This window comes from Opisthocomus hoazin, chromosome 14 (assembly GCF_030867145.1).
Source record: "Opisthocomus hoazin isolate bOpiHoa1 chromosome 14, bOpiHoa1.hap1, whole genome shotgun sequence".
NCBI lineage: Eukaryota > Metazoa > Chordata > Aves > Opisthocomiformes > Opisthocomidae > Opisthocomus > Opisthocomus hoazin.
Window position 1 is genome coordinate 5,702,510 of NC_134427.1, and position 20,352 is coordinate 5,722,861.

At 35.7% G+C, this 20,352-nt stretch overlaps 1 protein-coding gene across 2 annotated transcripts in view; it reads left to right on the forward strand.

Annotated features, from left to right (window-relative positions):
* The window catches only part of PCDH11X (protocadherin 11 X-linked), a 513,039-nt gene extending 499,038 nt beyond the window's left edge, over positions 1-14,001 (forward strand). The window contains exon 7 of one of the 2 annotated variants that reach the window (XM_075435305.1): positions 9,352-14,001. In XM_075435305.1, the coding sequence (XP_075291420.1) occupies positions 9,352-9,743 (392 nt within the window). In that variant the 3' untranslated portion in view covers positions 9,744-14,001. The remainder of the gene's footprint in view (positions 1-9,351) is intronic. The other variant, XM_075435306.1, reaches the window with a different exon arrangement.
* The last annotated feature ends 6,351 nt before the right edge of the window (positions 14,002-20,352 follow it).

Below are 20,352 nucleotides of genomic sequence, written 5' to 3' on the forward strand. Positions count from 1 at the left end.
ACAGTTGAACTTTCAAACTACGTTTTTGATGGAATATTGTTTTGTCCAAAAAACTTCAGCAAGCTTTATTTATATATTAAAATGAAATAAATAGATTTAATATTGTTGATGGTCCAATCCAATGGCGCTCAGATGAGCATAGTGTGTTACTCAGATATCAGCATAGGTGAGTATCATAAAAATGTTTAGAAGTATTTGCAAAATAAATAAAGTCAGGGTATTTGTAATAAAAACACGTAAATTTTTTGTTTACATTCTAATAAAGAAAAAAGTTTTACTTCTTGAATGCTGTTGGAGTCATAGCATAAAAGCGATAGAGTACTTTTTGGATGTTGTAGGTTTTTGTTTGCTGCTCTAATGGCCTTTGAATAAATTTCTGTTTGTGTGTACCTGATGAAAACAATTTCAAAATATCTCTTCAGTTATCACAGTAAAGATATGGTTACTGGGTCACTTAGCATTTGGGTTTTTTACGTTTTCCTTTAGAAAATTAACATTTCATTGAAGTGTCTGAACCATGAAAAACTGCCTGTAGTCAATTAGTTAATTCAGAAGAATTTTTTAGTATTCTACTTTAGATCACACTTTTGTGTATTTTTAGTGGAAAGTCAATAAAAAGAAAAAGGAGCTGCATTTGGCATGAAGCTACATCAAGAAGCTGTTACTGATGTGAATAAAGGGTGAAATGCAGGTATTTGAAGCAGAACTCTGGGTCTTTTATCCCACGCCTACCCCTTGAAGGAGTTGCCGTATGTAAGATATCTCAAGCAAAACTGAAAGGGAACTTCTGCTTTCCCCTTCTTCATCACCCTGCCTGTATGCTGTGTTCTGCTGAGGATGACTCACCTGATCTGCTTGTTATCACAAGTGTTAGAATTCATTATTACAGTCATGTGAGTGTATACCTGTACTTTCGTGTAGGTCTTCTATCACGAAGAAACACAAATACATGTCTGTTTAACTGGTGGTAATGGATCCTCATATACATTCCTAATGAGGCATTTGAATAACTATTTGATCATTAAAAGGAGATATAAATGGTATTTCAGAGTGTACAGAGTTACCTTGCATTGGTTAAGTGCTTTTTCTGTCTATTAGTCCCCGTTCTGTTTTAACATGTTTGACTAGATCACTTTTTTAAGTTAAAAAATGTTAATGGATGACTACCACGTTTAAAAGCAACTTTTACAGAGCATCTGAAATTTAATCTCTAGAAGTTGATATGAGATATACTATTCTTCACAGATTTCCTGCATCTCATATGTCAAGTAATGTTCAAGGATATTAGGTTTTATATATGTATACACAAATGTGTGGGCAATAAGGCTTTAGAAACATCGTCTTATTAGAGTATTTAGGGAAATTAGTGTTGTACTTATTGCTGCAGACTTTCTACTAATGCTTGCAGATACACTAACATCACTACACTTTTTTCTTTCTGGTCACTGTAACAGATAGCATTGCTAAGAAAAGCTCATCTGACAGAGAAAGGTAAAAGGTTTTCAGTGCTCTCAGTACTGCTGAGGGGATGGGAGTGAGCGAGCGGCTGCGTGGTGCTTAGCTGCTGGCTGCGGTCAGCCTGCCACTTTAAGGTAAAGATGTTACTTGAAGAGGCAGTCATTTCAGGGTGATAATTGCTGGAAATCTACAACTTTCTATAGACTCTTTCCCTTACTGCAAATAAGAGTTCTCTCTTGAAAGGCTTAAAATGAAGTTTTACACATCAAGAGAGAAAGTTTGCTGTATTACAAACGCCCCACAGAAAACTCATATTGAAAATGTTTCCTCTTCCAGGCACCAGCTGAAAAATGGCAGCTGAAGCCCTTTTTCATCCAGCGTGTTTTTGTAGGATGTTTGGCTTAGTACAGAAACTTTACATCAGTAGAAGGGCTTAATATATACCACCTAAAATTCATAGTCTTCTCAAGTGTGGAGGAAGAAATGCAAATTTCACTCTTTACTATGTTTCCAGGTCAAAGGTTATCGCTGGAGGATAAACAGTCTTTCACTATGTAGTTCCACCTTGTTTAATTGATTTGAATTTAAATTTATATTCTGTGTTAAATAATGAACAATGTATTAATAATTAAGAAGTTTCAGTACAAATGTGAAGCAGTTAATTAAATATTAAATAAAACACATTGTATTACCCAGCAGTGCAATCAATATACTAGATTTTAGGCTATTCATTTTAGATGGTCATTATACTTTACAAGGTATGGTTAAAATTCTCATTGATAACTCAATATACACTTCATAGGCTAAGAAACATGTGTCCTTTGCAAATTACCATAGTTGTTTTGCCATAATTAGCAACAAAACATGGACATTAAAGATTAATACAATTGGACTGTTGAAGCAGGAAGGGTCAGTGCCGTGTATTTTACAATGCTGTCACGCCCGCGTTCATTAGGCTGAAACAGAGAAGTTGCAGGGGGGTCGAGGGCTTGAGGATTTCTTGATGAAATCTCTTCCTGTGGAAAACAGCAAATATTGAAACAGAACTTTTTATGGGAGCATTGCTTTTGCACAATTTCTTGGTTTTGATTAATACAAGATTGAAATTCTAGTCAGAATAACAACAAGAGATCGCTTAATGAAAGATTAATGTGCTTTATTTATATGGCTATTGTTTGTGAAGGAAAGATTCACTTCATTGCACAAGCATAGTTAATTATACAGGAATTACCATATGCTGTCTCTTTTGCCCTGATAGTTCCTCCATTCCCCATCATCTTCCTCACCAACCTTCCCCAGCCATCTTTAACGTTTGCTTAACTAATTGAAACCAGATGCAAAATACTCACACCTCATACCAGTGGGATTTTATAAAAAGAAGAATAACTCATGGCAGTTTTTAGGATTAAATTCAAATTAAACCTGTGAATGTTAGGAAATAACCTGCATTCACTGGAATGGAAGGAGAACTTATTTTTGCAAGATATCCAGTACAATCTGGCAAGCCTAGGTAGCACATGAAAATGTGTGATTTCCTGGATGCCTGGTGACTCCTCAGTTAGAACATCTGGAGGATCAGTCTTCCGCTGAGTGTGATTTCTCACAGACTCTGGCAGAGGCAAGCTCTGTACACACAGCTGAAAACTAAAGGAAGTGGTGTGTCCTACTTGTTCTTTGAATAAAAAGGTTCAAAGGCTAGAACTTAAGTAACTCTTTTAGCTTTTTAATTTATTGAGACATATACAGGAAATAAAATATTCATGGGAAACTTCTCCCAAAGGCATTTTATTATTAACCCAAAAAAAGTAGAGTGTATTATAGCAGCAGTTATTTAGGGTTTCTACATTCAAGCGTCTTCCTCCTGACCTTATTAAAGTAACCCAGTTTACACGAACAACTATTTTCCCCTCCCTTTTTTATTGTTAATGTCATTTCTGTTCTTTTCACATAGTGGAGACCACTAAATGATGTTACCCAAGCGGCCACTTCTGGCCACCAGGGTAATTCTGGACTATAATTTCCCTATATTATGCTTGAATTCCTGCAAAGATTTAGTACCACATTTAGTAAATACACATGGGCAAAAAATGGGGGGGACATGACCTATTCCTTAAGAGCTATTGGCTGAGACGAGTAGTACAAGGTTGTCATCTTCATCACTTTGGTGGGTTCCTGCTGAGCAGAGAGCACTGAATGTGCGATGGGAGCTGTTTAATATGAAACGCTTCAGTAAACGAGAGGCACTTCTGGATGCTGACAGAATAGCATTGGCACTGCAAGCCATGTATTCATATATGTGCTGTGTTGTGAAAATATGAAAAATAGCTCAGCAATGGCATAATTATGGGCAATTTGCTTAATTGCTTGCTAATTGTTGCTTGCTTTATTATGAAACAAGAGTGCTCTAAATGTAACACTGGATGGTTTGCATCCAAAATGTGTCAAATTCCGTACTGGCTTTTCATTAAGACTTCAGCTACATAGCTTTAAAATTCAAGCACTCTATATTCTGTGTTTTAAGTTGTTTTCTTTTTTTTCAAATGTTTTTGAAATTTTCTTTGCACAATTTATAAGCCCCTAAGCCTGCATTGGTACAGTGCAATCTCAGTTTTTGAAGTTCTAATGAATCTGAGTACTTCGCTAATGAATACATTTACAAATGCCTTTTGATCGTTATTACACATGTGGATAAAGGTGGAGATGTTTTAAGGCTTCTCTGGGAGCACATGTTCTTGATTGTTCAAATCTTAGAAATGTACATCTCCTTTTCAACATGTATATGCAGATTTTTTTTTAAAGGGATATAAGCAATTCTGAAAGTTTGTCCTAAACTTTTGGAAAAATGATTCTTTTCTATTTTCACCAAGATATCCCGCTTTGAGCACAAGGCTAGACGGACATCTTCAAAAGTCCCTTCCAGCCTAAGCCTTTTTATGATTCTGTGATGCAAGTGATGACTTCTGTGGCAGACCAAGAAAAGAACCAGCCCTCTTGATGTTCTTAGTCGTATGTGTCCCTTTTAGGGGTGGAGGGGAGAGCATAGGGCTAGAAAAGAAAGTTTGTTGTGTATACACCAAGTATATGCTTCCAACTTTTCAACATTGAGACTGCTGATAACACAGTCATACTAACAGCCCATCTTCCTTTGAGAATTCTCTGAGAAATATTCTTAAAACTGGAACATAGTTTTAAGCTGGAAATGCCAAAGTATGCAGTATTGTGCTACTTATTTTGTAGACTGAGAGGGAGAGTAGCATTGTAGAGTTCTTCAGCTTTCATCCCACAAAAGGAAAGTTAATAACCAAAATTTTTTATTTACTATCTACAAAACCCTACACAGGCTTTATAACAACAGAAAGTCTCTAACCAAAACAAGCAGGAAAAAAAGTATCAAATGATATTTTTTTATAATTGCTTTGACTGAAGAACAGCTACCTGGCAATGTTACAATTCCACGTTTTCTCAAATGAAAGTCAATATTCTTACTGAAAACTGTTTTGACCTATAAAGGATAAGAACTGTGGAACAATGAAGAAAGTCTTTTAACTATTGTGCTTTTAGTTATATTTGACAGTTCTCATCTAAACATTTCATAAAAGCTGACAGATACGTTCTTTAAAAATGTTAGTTCTGAGGCAGACAATTCAAACAATAGTTTCATTCGTAAAACAATCAGGAGTTCAAATCAAAGTGCTAAACTCACTTGTGCATGAGTGTGATCTACCCTGCAAACTAAAAATTCTCTTTGGTACTACTTGTATGTCATGGTTGAAGAGTCTCCATGTAGTATGAAAAAAATGCATAAAATTAAGGGTTTATTACTGAGTGAAGTAAGAAATGAGGTAGACTGGTAAGAGTTTGATGGAATGTATTGTTTATTTATAATTCATGGGAGATATGTACACTTCTATGTCTGTTTACAAACCTGTCTTATCTTATGTGAGAAGATGTTACTAGACACTGAATTTCAGTAGCGAAAACCATCATTCCTTCTGAAAATCTTCAGACACAGCAGGAACTATGTTTTACTTGACTGGTAGAGGCAGATGTCACAGATGTTTCCTACCACTGAGTACTTATCGGACTATGCAGAATAACCACCTACATTACTACTTTCGAATGAGAGAACGGCTCAGAAAACTTTATTTTCACCCACATTTAGCTGACTTTCAAAGATGCAAAACAGAAGGAAGTTTAAAGAGTAGCAGCTAGAAAATGGCACGGTCAATTTACGCAGCCTCTGATAAATGGCCACTTGAGTACTGAACTTCACACTCGCCCAGCTGCATGGCTTGAATTCCCCCTCAGATGGTTCTTTGGGATGCTCTGCTGAGCCAGCCAGAGAATCCTTTGTTTAAAGCGGGCAGCAAGTGGAGGAGGTGAAGCCAAACACGGTGCTGAGGACAACGTCTCAGTGCTAGTTAAGTGACCTCTATGTGTGGTAAGTCTGTAACAGAATATTTGGAAATCAAATTCGTTCTATTGTAAGTTGGTACCATTAGTATAATACATTGCTAACATAAAGCTCTCTTTTTTGATAAAATAGAGAACTGTGTAAAATGTATTTTTAACTAGTAAAGCATAGTTTAGGTGACAGTCTAACGCCAGTGCCAAGTAGCTATTTAGAAGGATTTCAGGTGCTAAAGAAGCAGGAGAATGAAGATGTGTTAGGAAAATAGAGAATGAATTGGACTGGCAGAAAGAAGCTACATTTCATGGCCTGGAAGAGCAGGCAAAAAAGACAGTGCCTCGTTAATATTCTTGCAGAAAATTTCCTACATTCTGTTCTAGGTTCATTCAAAAGCAGATGAATTATGCTCCAACAGTCGTTTTTTACTTCATCGTGCTAAAACCATAGTATTTCATACTGCTGGTTATATTTATTTTTACTTTATACCAAACAAACTGTTTTGCATCCCAGTTATCCTTGCTAGTACTATTCACTGCAGCAGATCAATTGATGAGATTTTCGAAGTTTCCTTTAAATGAAGATATTGGGGACCTTGTCTGCCTCACACTGTATTCATTGTAACATCCTTAGTTAATTTAGTTTCCTACAGCATACCCAGTCTCCTAAAGACTGCCTTAGGGTTGCACTAGTGCTATGGCCTATACGCAGGTGCTATGGATTTTAAAAACCCACAAAACTGTTATTAATTTTTTAAAAAAATTGTACTCCTTTTAAAATTAGTCTAGAGGTTAAGGATATAATTGATTTCTTAAATTTCTGTATTCTCATATTTCTGTAATGAGTGCAGTATATTATAAAACAAAACTTGACTGTTACTGTTGGAAAAAAATTGAGTCAGACATCATAAAGAAAAGTATTTGCTAAATATTTTTGATTTCCTGTTCTGCAACACTGCAAAGGTGCTCAGTCAAAAAAAGATCTTAACTTGTAAAATACAGAGTTCTCATTAACTTTTAAGAGTTATCAATCAAGATTGTGTACCACATACTAACATTAAAGGAAAGATTGACTGCTACACCAAGTGTATCTTCTAAACAATCCTGCGTTGGCACACTGTTGTATAATAAAACCCCGACGCAAAGCCAGAATAATTTGTATGTATAATTTAGGATTATGCCTGGAATTTTTCTAAAGTTTTTGTTATGTATTTTTTTTTTTCTAAAACTAGAACTTGGATAAAAATATATCTTTATTAATGGAATAAACAAGACTGTCATTCTGACAGCGTTGTTATTCTTAGTATGGTAGCATGTTCCAAGTCTGCAGGTAGTCTGACAACACACAGCACAAAATTACTGTCTTACTGATCTGTTGAGATGGTGTAGAGAATGTTTTATAAGTGACCTTTTATTTCTGCAGTTGCCTTGTCTAAAGCTTAAATGTTAAGTTTTTATTGCCAAACGCTTCTTTTGATGGTTTAGCTTTGTTTACTCTCTTACTGAAGTTTGAGAGAGAGAATACAAGTATTGCAGTCACTTGCTGTGCAGAGGTAGAAATGCATAAAGATTATTTCCAAATAAATGATTTTGTGTTTCTCAGTCTTACCAAATTAATACCATTTTAACAACAATTAGAAAGCCTTGAGATAAAAAGAAACACTGAGGTTTTGGGTATCAAAAAGATTTTTTCAATAAATCAAAGATCAGTTTCAGTATAAAACAGGGATAACTCAACACTGTCAAGGTTGTACCTGATTTCAGTAATTGCCCTGATCAGAAGAGAAGCTAACTTGGATAACTGAAGAGCTCAACAGAACTTGTATATATTCAGGTTTATGTCTCTAATAGTAGATAGTAGAACGCAGAAAGATTAGACTAATCTACCAGTAGTAACTCTTTTTTGCAGGAACTATTGCCTCTGCTGAATTATTTCCATATTTATGTCTCCTGCTGCCCATCAAAACTGGATTAGTATTTCAACGGCAAGGTGCCAAAGCTTTGTCAGGATTACATTGAAAAATACTGAGACAAAATGACTGAAGACATGTAGAAATGCGACTAATAGGGCAAAATAACATTTATAAACAACCATTTCTCTAACTAGCACATACTCATACAACATACTTAAGGAAAAATAATCAAGAACATAGCATTCACGATAGAACAAGCAACCAGTTGTTTACTAAAACATGGAAGATTTTAAAAAGATGTATTTTGTATTTTGGAAAGCAACATTATATATTTCAATGCCTGAAGGAAAAAGTTCATTTGTATTGAGGTGTAACATGGAAATATGTATTTGTGCTTTGCAGCTTTACACAGATTTCCATATGCAAAGTATTTATTAAAACAGAAATGCATGTGTTTAAACATAAAGCTCGAAGTGAAAGGCTCCTCCTCAGAACTCGTATTGCTATAAGTAATTCCTAACAGCGTACCTGCTCCAGTGGTTATGAGCCAGAATCCAATTTTAAATGTTATTTTTATGAAGACCAATATTAAAAATATGTATGTGTCTTTCATTGGGAAGTGTTGTGAAGACAACACAGTGAAATACCTCATCAGGTACTCTTCTCCTGATGTATTTAAACCATGTACACAGCAAGAGAATATAAGATTAACACATATACTATGAAAACTATTTCAATAAATGATTTGTAGCAGTTTAATTCTATTAGTTTGAATTTACACATGGTAAACCCACAGTAGAAATGAAACTGATCAAGACTGTATATGTATTGCAAATTATGTCTTTGATTTAGTAGTTTACTTTGCCTTTGAACAAATTATAATTTCTATAATCCTTCTTCAAGGGCACAAACCTTGCATCTACTGAAGAAATCTGGTTCGATTACTAGTAAACTACAGAGGTTACAGCTTCTTTTGCTGTTACCCTTTGATTTTTTCAAGGTTCCCAGTATTGAATGCATGGAGAAATCAATTCTCTTTAAAATAGCTGTTACGCTGTCTTTTATTCTTAAAGCTCTTGAGTGCGTCTTTGAAGCCAATATACCTTCTTTGGCTATCTGTCCAAATTTTGTTTTGCCCTAAGCAAAGCAAAACAATCCAAAAATCCAGTTTTAAGAGAACGTTAAAAAAAAAATCTTAATTTTAATAATTTTTTTCAAGTAGTTTTATGCAAATACATAGAAATATGGTATTAGATTATTATAAAGCTTTTAGCTTTATTACACAAATGACAATTTCAAAAAGTGAAAAGGTAGTTGTAAGTAGAATGTGTAAGGGGTTTAAATACTTAGCTGTAATAATGGTGTCATCTTCTCATTAAACATTAACTTTTTTCTGATGATAGCCCCAAACTTGCAAATATCTAGATCTTCACTTATGTTGTACACCTGGAGTTATTTTCTTTCCAAACTGTGGCCATTATCATAGACCTAGGATTGCTTTGTTGACCTTGATTCCCTGTGCACATCAGTCTTCGAACCTCTGATAATGTCTTGTCTTTTTCCATCCTCCCAGCTATCGAAGTAAATCTCCAGAAAGCCCTGGCTGAAGCCTCTGAAACCTGCACACAGGAGTGTCTTATCCTAGGCCATTCTGACAACTGCTGGATGCCACCTTCTTTGACACAGTATCAGCAGTCCAACACCCCTTTGCCATCGTTTGGCTTCCAGCAAGGCTGGGGCCGAGGAGTCAGGCCTGAGGGACGACACACTCTTGGGAGGCCCCTTCCAAAGGACGACAGTGACAAAGGCCAGGGTGGACCCAGGGCCCAGTTCTACAACACCTGCGAAAGACATTGCGCCAGCGAAGATCCTGTCAAAGTCATTCCTCTGGCAAACTTCGCCGCCTCCCACCAGGCACCAGTGTCTGGAAGTAGCACTACGTTTATACATGAGCACCAGCTATAAATGCAGATCTGACAAATCCGTTATTTCAGGCTTTAAGTGTGACTGTATGTAGTCACAGCCTAACACTGTTCTTAGGGCGCATACAAACTTCTTAGGCTTGTGAATATTTATGTATATAGAATCCTAAATTTTAAATTGAAAAACTAAATCCTTAGGACTTAATTAAAAGAAATTTACCATAGTTCTTGGAAAAATCCACAAAATGGGGAAGAAAACCCACAACCCAGAAACAATCAAAAGAAAAACACAAAATCCTCTTCATTTTCTTACATGGCACATATACTACAAATATCTGCCAGCAGTTCTTCCTCCTGGTTGAAAGCAATTTCTTAGTACAGTTTGGGGAATATTGCAGTCTAAATATAGCTTACTGAAATTTCTCTTTGTTGTTATGATTTATAGCATATTCATAGATTTCATCTTTCATTTGCTTAGCAATAGAGATCAAGTGGGCAATCTCTCATTTGATTACCTTACATAATGAATAAGATCCTAAAACCTAATTCTTAAGAAGGATGATATAACTTTCCACCAAAATTTACTTTGCATAAATAAGAAGAAAAATGTACTTAAATACGTGACAACTGCTTTTGATTTTAATTTTTATTGGCTTTATCTACAGATATTTATTCTTTGAAAGAATGCAATAGATGAAATAGCTCTCAACTAGGCTTTTCTGTGTGAAATAACACTACAATGATAGGATATGCAAGATCAAAACTGGAAAAAAAATTATAAAGAACTTTTAATTTCCAAGATCTTCCTTTCTAGAATAATGCAAGCAACAATATGATACATACTATGCTTTTCAAGCCATGTCTATTTCTAATTTTTAAACTTTTTTTCTTTTTTCATCTCGCAGAGCTTGCTTTCGCTACTGTTCCTGTTAGTTGAGAATTACATGGGCACTGCTGAAAACAGTAGGAAAATGGGGTAGTTTTTTTGGCTGATGTGATGTCGTGGCTGCAAGCTACTGGTGTTTAAAAGAATATTAGTGTAATGTACACAGCTTTTTTTTACAGCTATATTCACCTATTGTAAGTATTGAGTAAAAGGTTAGCTATATAATATTAGTTAGTTCACCACAAACCTGTAAGATGGATTACTCGTCATTGTGGCTTAGTTTATTAGAGAATGACTGACAGTTCTCAGCAAAGAAAGAACAATCTAGTCAGTGAAAGGTGGATAAATGTAATCATAAACACACTCCAATCATATTATTTGATAAATTCTTAAGATGGTTCTCTTTAAAGATGAGGGATTTTTTTTGTTCTGTGTACTGGAGGATATATTCTTAACAGTGGCAGAAAAAGCTTGTAAATTCTACAGTAGATGAAAAGGAGGTTCCTTTATTAGAGGAAAAAACACATTTTCCTTCTAATATTTTGTTGCTGTTTAGCCATTTCATCATTTACAGTATGTACATAACAAGAAATTTTTTCTTTAATAAAATGCATAATTTTGTTTAGTTTTATTGCTACATTAAGTGAGACAATCGAAGTTGTATGGAGGGGGGAAAAAAGACTGTGTGAATAGTTCCTATGGATAGAATTCTATGTAGGCTTCATATTGTAACTTAAATCTGTAATTTATAAACAAAACTGTGTGTAAAAATGCTGTAATATTAGCTGCTTGTAAAATTTACAGAAGTTCAAGTTGTTGAGGGTTTCCAATGAATGCTAAAAGAGCTTCTCTTACGTGCCCAGCAGGTATAAGTAGCTTTATATATTGCTGTCCCCACTGTAAATCTATTCAAATCACATTTAGATTTTATGTGCAAAATAAGCTTCACTTTTAACCTACTGATAGGGTTAATTAATGAACATCAGATTATCTAATGATGTACTTTTTTTTAATGTAGTTTTCAATAACGTTTAGAAAAGATGTGGCACACTGGCTTCCAGTTGCATGTAAATCCTGGAAAAAAAATAATAATCCTTTGGGTACTGACACATAATAGCTGACACAACTCATTTCCAATTCTAGGACATTTAAAAATTTGACAAATTAATTCATACCTAATATATACAAAGCACTTTGTTTGCTTTGAAGACATCACGATGAGAAAATTCCACAGTCCTCTTCAGGCATACGCAAAAAAAGCTTATCTGTAGTTTACACAGATTTACCAAACATATTAATTGTGCAAATTTAGAATAATGCTGACAGCTAATGCTTCCTATTGTATGCAGAGGACTTTAGTTTTTATTACAGAGGGCTGCCGTACCAAATGTTTACAGAATTGGCAGCTGCCTTGGAAACTCTGGTTTTTTTGCCTGCAACATTTCCTGTCTGGCTGAAATTTCCGGGCAAAGAATTAATTTCTATAGTTTTAGCATTATCACAGGAAAAGGTGAAGGAACCAGAATTACTGGGTTTTAATAGGTAGGGGAAAAAAACTAACAAACTTCAGATTTGAATGTTTAGGGTTTTGTTGCTTTTTTTTTTTCCTAAGGTACAGAAGGAATTAACCATCCCCTTCTCTCTTTAAAACAAACAAACAAAAAAAACAACAAGACACCAAAACCAAACAACAAAAAATCACTTAAAAAACATTGTCAAGATGCATCTGATTATAGGAAGTGTTAAATGTTATATCCATGAAATTGTGTAGTGATATTCTAAAATTCTGTCAGCAATACACAGAACAATTAATTGTAAATACACGTTGTATCAGGAGTTAAATGGTTCCCTCTTTTATATATTACATATCTAATATACAAAACTATGCATTTGAGGCAACATTTGAGTGGCATGTCAGTATCCAGAGGAATAACGTTACTAGAGACTTTTTACACATCTTGCCATATATATAAATAATTTATCTAGTACATAGACTGTATATTTTTGTGTAATTTTTTTTAGTCATTTAACTTATTTTATCTTACTTGTGTGAATTTGTGGAGAAAACAATCCTATATACAATATACAGTAAAATGGTAGTTACATGATTAGATTTGTTTCATACAGTGTAACAATAAAGGAAAACCTTTGCCTTCAATGTAATGTGTCACACAGTCTAGCCTAGATTATTTCCCCCCTCAAACTCAATACGTGCTTCTTGCACATATTGCATTAAAGTTATGGGTAGTGGTAGCAGAAAGAAAGGTACTTCTTTCCATATTGTAAAGCAGGAAATTATAAAAAAAAAAAACCAAAACCTTAAAAAAAAAAAAAAAGCTGAACTGTTTGTAGTAAAATATGCTGTTTCTTCGTTTTCCTAAACTGTGCTGTATTCTGAAATGTAACTTAATTCTAAAGAAAGAACAATTAAGCATGTCTGCTTGGCCAGACAGAGACTGCTGAGCACCTGCTCTCTCTGGGCTGTGAGCTGGTTGGCTGCAGGTCATTTAGCTAATTATCATGGCAATAAGCCCATACTAATAGGACCTGAGGGCTTATGAATGGTAGCATGACAGCTAGCTTGACATAACGTTAGGTAAGTGGGTCTGAATCCAGCCAGGTCTTTTGGCTCGGCATAGGGCTGGAGGAGAGCAGCCACTTTGCACCAGGCATCTCTGACCCCTGTGTGCATAGATCTGTTTGGGGTTTTTTGCGAGAGAAGTGAAAGTTTGCTCTGTTGTATCCTGAGCAAGCTGTAACCAGGTGAGGAAGCCCATCAGCCCCAAGCTACCATTATTACCCTACTTCCACCATGGTCAAGCCAAAGACACTAGACGTAAATAATTTCTAGTCAGTAATGGTTGATTAGCTCAAGGTGGTTTGATTCAAGCTTATGAAGTTTGAGGTTTTTAAAGCTTGAAAATTTACACTTAACTTTGTTTGTTTGCTCAAGCTTTGCTTTTGCAGCTTTAATACCAATCCTTAATGAATGATTATGAATTAAATGATTGCACTGCAGTTTACTACCGTTATTTAACTGTACAAACAAAAAGGAAGGGATTGGTTTGTGCAGACACAAAGTAAAGTTGAAGGCAAAGATTTTATTTGGTATACATAGGAAAATGGTGTATAACTTGTTATCCCTAGTGAAGAAAGAGATTGACGATTTCTTGTAAATATTTGGGTTTGTATTTCTGGGAAATCTCCCTGCTCTATGGCATACTACAGGATCTGAGAGTGAGCAGTGTATGTCTGTGTATTGAAACAGCCCTAACCACACTTTACAAATTGTGCAGCTGGACATCATATACTACAGTCCAGCAGCATTTAAAGTCCAGTAAATTTGCGGTAGTTCTATTTCAGGTTTCTGTACAGCATGTTGTCTTGTTAATTACAATGCTTATTAATAAACTAGATCCACAAAAGCAGTTTTCTCCTTTGCACTGTCTTCTTTCTGTTTCTGAAATATAAAGGTTTTAAAAGCACTCCTCCAACTACACTTCTCTCCCATTTCTAGCTTTCCAAGACTCACTTCTTTGTGAAGCCCCAAACTGACAGAAAGTCAAGAAAATTTAACTTGAGTGCAGTTGCTTCATGGAATGGAGTAACAGGCTTTTAGTATTTACACACAATATGTACACCAATCTAGCTCTGCGTTATCAGAATACCTTCTGTTTCTGTGTTGCGTCTTTTCATACCAAGCTCCCTCCTCCTACTATGCCTCTTATACACTTACTTATAGGAAATCATTATGAGCTGGAGGCAGGAGTGTTTATGGGTTTTGTTTTGCTAGAAAATAAGCTATTTCTAATTGAGAGAACATGGTTCATAAGTTGTTGTTGAGCTAAAGGGATTATACTCTCACTATGAATGTGATATAATGAAATAACTGTCATATGAGGAACTAGTGAAACAACCTCTTATGAATTTTTCTTTATTATAGAAGTCCGTATTTAAAAAGCAACTCTTTTGATAGCTGTCCTGACACTAAGACAGTAATATCTTATTCTTTGATGCAGTTATGGCTTTGCAAGCATAGCTTTGTGTCTGCAGGACCCTTTTCAAGCAGGAAAAGAATATTTATTTTGGCATTAAAACTGTGCACAAGCATCTTCCTTCACTATCGATAACTGTTGGAACATTAGTGCTAGTCTAAAGAATATATTCAGCCTACAAGTTAAAAAAAGAAAAAAATGGATAAAAACCTCCAGAGGTGGAGGGTTTCCCTGGCTTGGATGATAAATTCTCAGGCTGAGCTTAGTGATATTTTCAGGGCAAACTCAGGAAGCAATGAGACTGTGAAATTTTGCAGAGATCTGATAAACCAGAATGACAGAGCAAGGCAGAAATATGTAGTATCCAAGATGTGCATAATCTTAGCATTGGTGTCACTGTGCACAACGGCAGAGAGGATTGCAGAAGTAACGTTCCCTAGGAGTCATCTTTTTGCTTTCCTCCTGGTGAGCACAAGGAGTACCTCAAGCACTTCTCTGGCCATGCTGGAAAAACTCGAATCCCAGGTATTTGCTGTGTAGCTCTGCAGAGTACAATGTTTTCACCAAAGCACTGCAGCACTGAGGGAGGGCTGGTGCAGTGTTCAAAAAACCATCTCTTACCTGTAAGATGGACTCCAAGGTCTCCTGCTAGGTAATTTGTGGTGAGGTAATGGCTTGTTAGAATGTACACATGGATTTGTTTAAGGAAGAACACGTGTTACCAATAGCAGGGAATCTTGAAGATATGCGGCTTGTATGATCATTTTGCATTCTTACCTTTTCTTCAGGTTTCTTCCAGGTGTGGCCTTGGGACTGAGCTGTAGTTTGACTGAGCAGTAGCTAGTATGCTCCTCCTTAGTAGTGCATGTATCAAGAAGGAGGAAATGAGCAAGAAGGTACTTTCTACAGTGAACAGAAGACAGCTCTCCTCCCTTGTATAGTGGTGAAAGTCGTGTTTTAAGAGGGTACGTATGGACTCCACTTACAAAGAATGAGTATTTTTCCAAGATGTAATTTTTTGTCGTGGTCCTGGCATTCGTGAGTATGAAAATATGTCAGTCTGACAACTACAGTGAGACTAATGATATTTTTCCATTTTTATTTTTATTATTTTCATGATTTAGAGGTCTTTTGATGGTGCTGATTTCATGCTTAAAACTAAAGCTCTAACAGTAAATGCATTTATGATCTAAGAGGTACATCTTCCTATTTAATTCCAAGCAGGAACTTGAATCTGTAGGTCCATGCTTTCTGGATAGCTTTTAACTATGGAATTGATCCTACCTCTTCATGCACTTTCTCTCCACTAGGATTAAGAAATCTATATTTCTAAAAAAGAAAGTTAATATGTACACCTATCAGAAAGATGAATGAAGTGCCTGGAAGCACTGCACTAGACTGCAACCCATAGCTTTAAGCCACCAGCTGTGATGTGTTCTAGAGCAGATGAGTAGGATGTGCAATGAGAAAGATATTTTCTAAGGCAAAGAAGTTATTCATTGCTACCACAGCTGTTATGTATGTAGTAAAAGAGCTGATTAACATAATGAGATTAAACTAAGAGAAATTGCTTTTAACCTGTACTTAGCTTGAGTTGTTGTTTAGTTATCACAGATGAAAAAAGACTGTACCCAAAAGCTTGTCTAAACTTTCCAAATGTCAGCTGTTCTATAAAAGATGGGGTTTTGCTTCTCTGCTGTGTAGATCAAGCTTCGGTTTACAGGTGTATGGAACTATAATAAGCCAGTGGATAGTTCTCAGGAGACCAATTGAACAGAAGAAATTTTAAATCAGTCTGAAAAATGAAGTGATTGTAAGTGCAGCGGGTGGGGGGGGTGGGAGGAAGGGTGAATACTTTGAATGCTTTAGGAGAAATGCTCTAAAGGCACAGGCAAGCAGGTAAAATGAGCAACCTTTCCAGCTAACACATACGCTAAGATACACTGGGTTGTCTGTAGACTTGCAGTGCAATGTTAATTTTATTATTTAACGTTTTGTAGATACATAAAACTTTGTTTTCCATAAAATGTCTGGTAAAACCAACATGATAAAGAACAAGACATGTGGAATATTTTTATGCCTAATTTAAAAGGCCTTTGTACTAGGTAGGCCTACAGGGTAATTTCTGGTAAATATAAAGGGACTCTTGCTGTTGCTGTGCAAGAGCTAATGCTATCAAGTGATTCTAACTAGAGAGACGAGAATGGACCATAATGGTTTAAAAAACAAAAGTTCAGTGAGAACATAAAGGCGTGTAATCAATCTACATATAAATATACACACTCTCAATTTAATTTTCTTTGTTTTTAACATTTCTCTATGTAGAAGAGACAAATGACATCACTGAGCATCACACCAATTACTATATATAATCTAAAAATAGTCATTATATTATGTAGGTGTGCACAAAGTCAAAGCTGCCTGTCTTGGCAGATACAAGGTCCTGTTTGTTTTAATCGCAGTGGAGATATTTAGCACTGTGCCTGCCAGGTAACATAGGAAACATAATACAAGACCCTGACATCTAAAAAGATTAGACTGTCTGAGCTGACTGGCTCATAGAAAAGGTGGTGAGGAAATTGGCAAAGAAAACAAGTCTCTGAAATTCTAAACAAGTATTTTAAATGCAGAAAAAGAATCTAAAGGGTCATATTTGCAGCTTATGTGCTGCAGATAATGTGCTGCACAGCTATATCCATATAAAAGTAAAATTTTCACAGTGAAGCATGGTAAAAAAACCCTTTTGTTAGTTGAATTCGCTCTCTTGCAATGATTACACAAAATCAATCTACTTGGATTTTTAAATGCTTTTTATCAGATTTCAGCCTATTGAATCATAAATGTATTTTTGTCAGTGTAATACTACTGAATAGTAAAGAAAAGACCAATTTTTCCAACCCAAAAGCTGTCAGTTCAGTCTACAAAAGGCAGTTATTGAAGCCCATTACTGTTTTGGAAATGCTTGTCAAATTCCCTCAAAATACGCTACTGAAATACATAGAAAGGACCAAGAAAACACTAATATTGAAGATTTATGCTGTAAAATTCAGGTGAAATTGCATATAAATGTTTCATATGCTATATGAAATGTAAAGAAAATTCAGGAATGTTAATGCTTTCTCTACTCAGAACACCTGATGTAAAGTGAGTACCTGAATCTAATTACAATGAAAGTAAATCTAGCCAGTAGACTGGGTAGAAACAAACATATAAATATACATACATATTTGCCTATTACATATTGGAAGAAAAAAAATCTTTCTGTGTACTTCTAATTAGACACAATGGCCATGGACAGATATATCACCCTTAATTTTAGGGAGGTGTTTTGTCAAAATTAATTGCCTAAAGCATCTCCAAGCTTGGTATTGGGGAAAAGGTACCTGCGGGGGTAATTACTTCAGTTCTAAATTTTCAGAATCTGCACGTGCCCAGCCGGTAATGGAGGAAAGATAGAAAATTAAGACTACACGTCTTCCTTTTAGATGGCTAAAATCAGATGACTCCAACCCCTAGTATTTACATAAGAGATTATATTCTATATCCTAAGTATGACTATTAGTTTCATTGGTGGGTATCAAATAAAACAAGCCCAACCCCTCTTCTCCCACCAAGCATGACTACTAGCCTCTTCAGAATGGTTTGCCTGCCAGGATGCACCTGGTTGTCTTTTGTCCTTTGTGCCAGCTCCTGTCAGAGGGGCATAGAGAGGCTGGCATTTGATGTATGCAAAAGAACAAAGAATAGGTTCTGCATGAAGGCCAAATTGGCAAATATTTTTGTTTCCTGTGACAAGTTTTGCTCAACTAGCGTAAGAGCCAGCCGTGCAGAGAAGTGTGCTCCTATAGAGTAGAACAGAATCTATTTCAGAAGGTAAGTACAGTTGCTGGGTTTCCACTTCCCTTTCTTCGCTCCCTTGCTAAATGCTGTGCTGGCACATCACTTTCTTTTCTGCGACAAGTCTTTCAGAAAGCTAACAGGGAGCCAACTGTGCTTAGGCATGTGCACCTGTACCATAGAGGAACCAAATGAAAACATTAAATAATGTTTGTCTCTGTGCAGGAGAAACATCAAGAGCAAAAAAATTCCACAAGAAGCATTGCCATAATGCAGAGAAATTGGTAAATAGTCTTGTCTCTTCATGAAAAAAAGAAAATTCTTCTGAACTGGGAAGAAGTGTCTTATTTTTATGAGTTTACCTGTTCACTGAGATGCCATCATCCACATTGTACAGTCACACAAATCTGACAGTGCCATTTCTAACAGGGAAAGTACTAAAATCTACTTTTCCAGTAAATTGTTTGAATATTTAGCAGCTCCTTCTGCGCACATTTGAAACTCCTTCTCGCTTAAGTTTCACAAGTTTACTCCATCCTGCACCATTAGTTTGGACAATTTATTGCTAATTATTAATTCATTACTTGCTGGACCGCATCAACACTGCGTGTTCTCCACATGGCCAAGAACGAGCTGCCAAAAGCCTATGAGTTAATAGCAGCTGCCGTACTCATCACATCTGCCTCACACGCTGGAGCATGTGGCACTAGAACTAGGGCTTGTTTGCCAGGTTTGGCAACTTTGTGCTTTCCACAAAGGCCCTCAACTCATGCGATTTCCAGAAACACCTACACAATGTATAATAAAAGGTCATAGTTGGCTGTAGTTGGAAACAATTTAGTTAAAGTAACACCAGCTGTAGCAACACCAGTGGTAGAAAATTTGCGGCAGATGCAATGCGACTGAGATATAATCTCAGTCTGATTGTAAAGCACCTTTAGTAGCATTCTCCAAGTCAATTCTTAAATGATAAATGACCTGAGATATAAGTTTTACTGCCTGTGCACCATTCTTGTGTTAAAGTGCGGATGTTGGTATGGCGGAAAAGATTAATAATGAGTTACATTGACCTGGTTCTCTGTTCAGCTGGGTATAAACATGCACAGTACTGTAAATATGTACTTTGTGCTTTTTATATTTTTAAATAATTTCCTCTCCATCTTCCCCTGAACTTTAGTGTTTGTATAATAAACCTTTTCAGCTATTCAAAAATGTTCTTCCTACTGTGAGTTATTCACCTTTTTCTCAAACCTTTCCCAAATCCTTACAACTTAGTTGCCTAGTCATAGTTACCTTCACAGACCAGATGTGACATAAAAATGTAATAATAACAAATACAAATTAAAAGTAGTTCTGCTTGTGATTTCAGTGCAGAAAGTTCATATCCAGAGTAGGAAAATGATTCTTTTATACAGCTGCACTACAATTCTTAACTTGAAGTGCAGATACATGATAAAGTTACATATTCATATTGTATTTCACACAGACTTTATAAACCCGATTTGCCATTTTCTTAAATGGAGTTTATGGCAGCTGTAGTAACTACAGGGCTTACAGACTTTTCAGCAGAGGAATGTGCCAATTTTTGCTCAGTTTATGAACACTAATTTAAAAAGCCAGAGTTTATGCCTATTGATTCTATAAGTGATAGTTTGCATAAGGAGTTTCAAATGCAGTGATCAATTGAGTGCTGACCCTCTAGAGAGTCTTCGGCTGTTCAGCGTAAATTGAAGAAGTTTGACAAAAGTAGATTGTAACTTGATAAAAAACCTGAAGTAATGTTATTGTAACCTTGTTTATTAAAAAAAAGAAAACCATGTATTTATTGCAGTAGATCGTGTGTTAAAATTAGTTTTTAGTCCTGAAAGGTGTTAATTTATAGTAGTATTACTGATACGGAAAATTATATGACAAAGGTGATTTGTACAAATCAG